Source organism: Nerophis ophidion, linkage group LG21 (genome assembly GCF_033978795.1).
Source record: "Nerophis ophidion isolate RoL-2023_Sa linkage group LG21, RoL_Noph_v1.0, whole genome shotgun sequence".
NCBI classification, from domain to species: Eukaryota; Metazoa; Chordata; class Actinopteri; order Syngnathiformes; family Syngnathidae; genus Nerophis; species Nerophis ophidion.
In genome coordinates, this window is record NC_084631.1 from 1,140,792 (window position 1) to 1,148,782 (window position 7,991).

A 7,991-nucleotide genomic window follows, 5' to 3' on the forward strand; every position below is an offset into this window, starting at 1 on the left:
TTTCAAAAAGATTCGAATTAGCTAGTTTTTGTCTTCATTTTTTTTGGTTTAATTTTGAATTTTCAAGAGTCGAAATTGAAGATAAACTATGCTTCAAAATTAAATTTTCATTTATTTCATCTTTTCTCCTCTTTTAAACTGTTCAGGTAAATGTTTTTTTCATCATTTGTTCTCTACAAAAAACCTTCCATAAAAGGAAAAAAAATATACGACGGAATGACAGACCGAAATACCCATTTTTTTTATATATGTACCGGTATATAGATTTATTTATAAAAGGTAAATTAAGCAAATTGGCTATTTCTGGCAATTTATTTAAGTGTGTATCAAACTGGTAGCCCTTGGCATTAATCAGTACCCAAGAAGTAGCTCTTGGTTTCAAAAAGGTTGCTGACCCCTGCTTTAGCATATCAGTATGTGGAATTAAATGATGGAATGGATTAAGTAAAGAAGTTAAACATTGTACTGTTATGATCCACTTTAAAGGCCTACTAAAATGCGATTTTCTTATTTAAACGGGGATAGCAGGTCCATTCTATGTGTCATACTTGATCATTTCGCAATATTGCCATATTTTTGCTGAAAGGATTTAGTAGAGAACATCGAAGATAAAGTTCGCAACTTTTGGTTGCTAACAGAAAAGCTTTGCCTTTACCGGAAGTCGCAGACGATGATGTCACATGTTGATGGCTCCTCACATCCTCGCATTGTTTTAAATGGGAGCCTCCAACAGAAAGAGGTATTCGGACTGAGAAAACGACAATTTCCCCATTAATTTGAGCGAGGATGAAAGATTTGTGTTTGAGGATATTGATAGCGACTTACTAGAAAAAAAAAATAAAAAAAACAAGTTGAAAAAAAAAAGCGATTGCATTGGGACGAATTCAGATGCTTTTAGACACATTTACTATGATAATTCTGGGAATCCCTTATATTTCTATTGTGTTGCTAGTGTTTTAGTGAGTTTAATAGTACCTGATAGTCGGAAGGGTGTATCCACGGGTGTGTTGACGCCAATGTCTCAGGGAAGTCAACGGCAGCTGTACGGACGGCACAAGCTCAGCTGATCTCCGGTATGTGGCGACTTTTTACCACAATCTTCTCACCGAAAACTGCTGGTTGACATTTGGTCGGGATTCATGTTCGCTTGACCGCTCTGATCCATAGTAAAGTGTCACCTCTGTGAATTTTAAACAAGGAATCACCGTGTGTTTGTGTGGCTAAAGGCTAAAGCTTCCCAACTCCATCTTTCTACTTTGACTTCTCCATTATTAATTGAACTAATTGCAAAATATTCAGCAACACAGATGTCCAAAATACTGTGTAATTATGTGGTTAAAGCAGACGACTTTTAGCTGTGTGTGTGTGCAGCGCTCATATTTCCTAACAGTCCGTGACGTCACGCGTACATGTCAGCATTCCGCGACATTTTCAACAGAACACTTCGCTGGAAATTTAAAATTACAATTTAGTAAACTAAAGCGGCCGTATTGGCATGTGTTGCAATGTTAATATTTCATCATTGATATATAAACTATCAGACTGCGTGGTCGCTAGTAGTGGCTTTCAGTAGGCCTTTAAGAGGCTGTTCAAATTGATAGTGCTTACAAAGTACAAAGAAGAATTATGAGAAACACTTTCAACCTTATTGAAAATAAGGTATTCTTCATCTCCGTATGTTAATTAATTAATTACATGTTACAGAACTGTTGTATTATTCATTCACGGATGTCATTTCACTATAAAAAAGGTCAGTAAATGAATGTATATATCTGTATACACTCTGACGGGGCGGCATAGCTCGGTTGGTAGAGTGGCCGTGCCAGCAACTTGAGGATTGCGGGTCCGCTTCCGCCATCCTAGTCACTGCTGTTGTGTCCTTGGGCAAGACACTTTATCCACCTGCTCCCAGTGCCACCCACACTGCTTTAAATGTAACTTAGATATTGGGTTTCACTATGTAAAGCACTTTGAGTCACTAGAGAAAAGCGCTATATAAATATAATTCACTTCACGTGGGAAAGGGGTAGGATTAAATAAGCTTTGCTTCTTCCTACTCCTTTTCAAACATGATGTGATGTGAGCTGAAATAAATTGTCTGATGTGTTATGTTGTAAATGTGCTCACGTTCGAAATAAACTAAGAAAGGAAGAAGAAAGAACTTAGCCAACAAAATAATGACGTAAAACAAAAAAAGTTGCAAGTCGTCTGCGCCTGATTAAGACGTCACCGGAAACGACGCACCGCACTTCCTGTGCGACTCGGGCGGGCAATTTGAGCGGCCTTCCTCTGACGTGTGTCAAAGATACTGTGGACTCCAAGGAATAATAAGCGCTTTTATTCACATTTTATCACCATTTTAAAAGGACTGGAAGGCGGTATGAAGGGACGAACACCTCCGAGCCAGAAAAAAACAATGGACGCCGGTCGCTTGGATGTCTCTTTTCAGCAAAGACGCTCCCCGCGGCTGACTTCTCCCTCGGTAAATACAAGCAGCAACATGGCGGCCGTCAAGCGTTCCATCATCGTCAGGAAAATAGTAGCCAGGAAAACCACGGCCGCGTCCGAGCAAGACAAAGAAAACACGCCGAGACGATCGCCGGCTGTTGCCCCGCTCTGCAAGCGGCCCTCCGGGGCAAAGAAGCAGGCCGCCATGCCGTCACCGATCCTCCCTCCGGCCTCGTCACCCGCCCGGCCTGAGCCGCAGGAGGCTCCACAAGACGCGGTGTGGTCGCAGAAAGTCCGCCGCTCCTACTCCAGGCTGAGCGGCAAGTCCTTCAACAGCCCCAATTCCCGCGAAACTCTTTTCGGCTTTGAAAAGCTGCAGACCCCGGAGGTGGGACGAAGTGTCGGGCGGACCATACTAGGCCTGGAGGTCTCCAGCAGCTCCTATTCGTCTATGATGGACGCCGAGGACCGCGATCCCGATTTGGCCGAGCCGGACGCCAACATCCCCGGGGTGTCTCTGGTCAAGGGGAAGAGGAACCGGAGGAAGGTGAAGAAGATGGACGTGAAGGAGCTGGACGCGCTCGCTGACCAGATGAACGCCGAGTTTGAGAAGGCGGAGGAGTTTGAGCTGGTGGTGGAGTAAATACAGACCGAGGAACACTGGACGTTGTATTGGAACCTGGTTTTTTTTAAATTCTATGTATAAATATTCCCCTGCTGTTTCCTGTTATTAAGACTGTCCACTGTTGTAATATAAGAGTCAATGCCATAATATGTCATGACAAGCTGATTAGATCTAAATATATGTTTGGACATTTTTTGCTGAAATTATGTTTTTTACTTTTAGTCCTAATGTTGAATTTATTGTCTTCAAATTCAGTTGTTGCATAATAACTGAACTACTTTGTAATAAATTGGTAGGATAATGTTTGAAGTTGCTATTCATGGTATGATCAGAATAATGAAACACGTGGTACTCTGCATAAATCAATGTTTATTTATATAGCCCTAAATTACGAGTGTCTCAAAGGGCTGCACAAGCCACAATGACATCTTCGCCTCAGATCTCACATCAGGGCAAGAAAAAACTCAACCCAATGGGATACAATGAGAAACCTTGGAGAGGACCTCCCACTGGGTGACTGATGCAATGGACATGGAGTGGATCGAGTTAATAGTGTGAGAGTCCAGTCCATAGTGGATCGAGTTAATAGTGTGAGAGTCCAGTACATAGTGGATTTAACATAATAGGGTGAGAGTCCAGTAAATAGTGATCTAACATAATAGTGTGAGAGTCCAGTCCATAGTGGATCTAACATAATAGTGTGAGAGTCCAGTCCATAGTGGATCTAACATAATAGTGTGAGAGTCCAGTCCATAGTGGATCTAACATAATAGTGTGAGAGTCCAGTCCATAGTGTATCTAACATAATAGTGAGAGTCCAGCCCATAGTGGATCTAACATAATAGTGAGAGTCCAGTCCATAGTAGATCTAACATAATAGTGTGAGAGTCCAGTCCATAGTGGATCTAACATAATAGTGTGAGAGTCCAGGCCATAGTGGATCTAACATAATAGTGAGAATCCAGTCCATAGTGGATCTAACATAATAGTGTGAGAGTCCAGTCCATAGTGGATCTAACATAATAGTGTGAGAGTCCAGTCCATAGTGGATCTAACATAATAGTGAGAGTCCAGCCCATAGTAGATCTAACATAATAGTGTGAGAGTCCAGTCCATAGTGGATCTAACATAAGAGTGAGAGTCCAGCCCATAGTGGATCTAACATAATAGTGAGAGTCCAGTCCATAGTACATCTAACATAATAGTGTGAGAGTCCAGTCCATAGTGGATCTAACATAATAGTGTGAGTCCAGTCCATAGTGGATCTAACATAATAGTGTGAGTCCAGCCCATAGTGGATCTAACATAATAGTGAGAGTCCAGTCCATAGTGGATCTAACATAATAGTGAGAGTCCAGTCCATAGTGGATCTAACATAATAGTGTGAGAGTCCAGTCCATAGTGGATCCAACATAATAGTGTGAGTCCAGTCCATAGTGGATCTAACATAATAGTGAGAGTCCAGTCCAAGGTGCGGCCAGCAGGGGATCATCTTGAGTGGATACAAGTCAGCAGAGCAGAGATGTCATCAACTGATGCACAGATGAGTAGTCCACCCAGAGTCCCCACTTTAAACAGCTAGCGCCTCATCTGTGGTCACCTATTCTGTGCCTCCCCATCACCTCTCCCTGCAGGCAGATCAAATGGTGTAAAAGGGGGTCTAGAGGCTAGAGTATACAAATGAGTTTTAAAATTGTTCTTAAATGCTTCCACTGAGGTAAATGAATAGATAAAGTCTACAAAGTGCAGCCCGGCAGCCATTTTTGCACCGGAAGTGGGGGTTTTTGGCCCTCGGCATATATTTAGAGCAGTGGTTCAAGTCCCACCTCAGAAAACACTTGTGTCTCCAGGTCCTACTAACATTCAAATACAGTAGCGTAGTAGGCTTAAGTGTTCATGAGTGGCTTTGACCAAGGAGAAGAGGAACCATAGGAAAAAGAAGAAGATGGATGTCAAGAAGCTGGACAAGCCGAGTTTGAGAAGGCGGAGGAGTTTTCTCCAAATTCCAGAAGTTCCGTAATATCATTTCTCAATTCAACAAGTTACTACTTCAACATTTCTTAATTGATTTGAAACATTTCAACACCAACCATTTCAACTCATTCAGAGCATTAACATATTCCTGAAATTACCAAATTTTGGGGAAATTCCCATTCAAATCAATGGGATTTTTTTTTTTTTATCAGATTCAAACTATTCCAACTCCAAAATTGTGTGCTCTACTTCCACCTATTTTTATTTTTTTATTTTTTTTTAGAAATTCCCAGATTTCTAAGAATTCCCAGTTTTTAGGAACATTTTCCCCATTCAAAATAAACTGTCCATTTTTTAAACTTCCACAATTCCCACATTTTTCCACCTATTCAAACCATTCCACCTTCAACACATTCCACCATCCTGGAAATTCAAACTGCCATTTTTTCCAAGTTAAAAAAACTTCTGGTATTTTCCAGAATTCCTGGTTTTCCAAAGCCGTATTTCCAACCTTTTTTCTGGCAACTACACCTCCCATGTTTTTCAACCCACTTCAACTGTTCCACCGTCAAAACATTCCTCTTAATCAGGACAAAACACAAAGACGTTTTTTGAACTGGAAAAATTCCAGATTTTCTCCAAATTCCAGGAATTCCGTAATAACATGTTACTACTTCAACATTTCTCGACCGATTTGAAACATTTCAACACCAACCATTTCAACTCATTCAGAACATTCAAGTCTTTTAATATTTTCCAAAAAACACAATATTTTTTCAAATTTCCAGATTTCTAAGAATTCCCAGTTTTCCAGGACATTTTCCCCATTCAAAAAAAATTTTTTATTTTTTAAACTTCCACAATCCCCACATTTTTCCACCTGTTCAAACCATTCCACCTTCAACACATTCCACCATCCTGGAAATTCAAACTACCCTTTTTCCAAGGTCCAAAAAATTCCGGTATTTTCCAGAATTCCTGGTTTTCCAAAGCCCTATTTCAACCCTTTTTTGTGGCAACTACGCCTGCCACGTTTTTCAACCCTTTTCCACCGTTCCACCGTCAAACAATTCCTTTTAATCAGGAAAAAAACTAAGTTGTTTTTTGAACTGGAAAAATTCCCGGTTTTCTCAGAATTCCAGGAATTCCGTAATAACATGTTACTTCTTCAACATTTCTCGACCGATTTGAAACATTTCAACACCAACCATTTCAACTCATTTAGAACATTCAAGTCTTTTAACATTTGAAAAAAAACACAATATTTTTTAAAATGTACAGATTTCTAAGAATTCCCAGTTTTCCTGGACATTTTCCCCATTCAAAATAAGTAGTTTATTTTTTAAACTTCCACAATTTCTAGATTTTTCCACCTATTCAAACCATTCCACCTTCAACACATTCCACCATCCTGGAAAGTCAAACTACCCTTTTTCCAAGGTCCAAAACATTCCGCTATTTTCCAGAATTCCTGGTTTTCCGAAGCCGTATTTCCACCCTTTTTGGTGGCAACTACTCCTCCCACGTTTTTCAACCCTTTTCAACCCTTCCACCTTCAAAAAATTATTTTTAATGAGGAAAAAAACTAAGTTGTTTTTTGAACTGGAAATATTCCCGGTTTCCCCCAAATTCCAGAAATTCCGTAATACAATTTTTCAATTCAACAATTTACTACTTCAACATTTCTCGACTGATTTGAAACCGTTCAACACCAACCATTTCAACTCATTCAGAACATTCAAGTCTTTTAACATTCTCAAAAAAACACTATTTTTAAAAAAATCCCAGATTTCTAAAAATTCCCAGTTTTCAGGGACATTTTCCCCATTCAAAATAAATTGTCCATTTTTTAAACTCCCACAACTTCCACATTTTTCAACCTATTCAAACAATTCCAGCATCAACACATTCCACTCATCCGACTAACACTTTCCCAAGTTCCAAACCACTTTCCGTTTTTCCTGGAAATTCAAACTCTTCAACATTCAAACTATTCTTACATTTATTCTACATTCTGTCAGCATTTCACTTCAACTTCAGCATTGGAGCAAATTCACACTCAATTCCTTCAAGAATTGCCTCATCTAGTTTAATTTAGCAGCAGTTGATGCATCATTTTAAACATACGCAGATTATTTGAATCCTGGTTATTTCATATGAAAACATGTTTACTGTAGTATATATCAAATCAATCCCTTGTGTATAAATGATAGCACGTCCAGCTGAGACTTGTTAGACAAATGGAGCACATTCCATCTCGCTGCAATGGTCTCCAGTGATTATGTCAGTGAGACATCAGTCTGCATTTAACGAGGGGCGAGCAGGTAAAACATGGCCTCTCGAGGCTTTTTAAACGTCTGAACGGAGGCGTTGTGTAATTTGCTCTAACACGGAGAGAAGTGATCCGTCAACATCTGCCTTTTTAAACGAGCTGCTAGGTGTCTTACGTGCACGCCTCATTGTTTTTCAGTCACAACGCTTTTAGCTTGACAAGCCAATAAGCTGCTGTGCGAGTAACAGGACTGAAAGTAACACTGAATGAGTTTTTAAGCGTAGAATTATCAAATGTATAAATTATAGCCACGTGGCATTTATACTAAGAGCATGATGGCCCAAAGCAAATTACAGTTATTCTACATTTTCAGAGGGGGTAACAGGACTGAGAGTAACAGGTGTGAGTTTTTAGCATTAAAAAAACTAATAAATGAAATATAGCCACATGCATTATTCATGCAAATATCATGTTAAACCCAAACACATCAGAAGGATTCAACACAAAATGTGTTGTAGAAACCAACAAACAACATCAAAACAATTTAAGTAACAGGATTGAGATGAGAGTTTGAGATATAAGTACAGAAAAATAAATGAGTGCACTTACTTTTTGGTCTTCCCATGGCCGACAGATGTAACTTCATATGGACCATTTCCCATTTTCAGTGCA

The 7,991-nt window shown here is 39.7% G+C and overlaps 1 protein-coding gene across 1 annotated transcript; it reads left to right on the forward strand.

Annotated features, from left to right (window-relative positions):
* The first annotated feature begins 2,236 nt into the window (after nucleotides 1-2,236).
* Nucleotides 2,237-3,382, forward strand: LOC133539438 (sororin-like). Its single transcript, XM_061881439.1, has one exon. The coding sequence runs from the start codon at nucleotides 2,381-2,383 to the stop codon at nucleotides 3,089-3,091; it is 711 nt and encodes a 236-aa protein (XP_061737423.1). The 5' UTR covers nucleotides 2,237-2,380; the 3' UTR covers nucleotides 3,092-3,382.
* The last annotated feature ends 4,609 nt before the right edge of the window (nucleotides 3,383-7,991 follow it).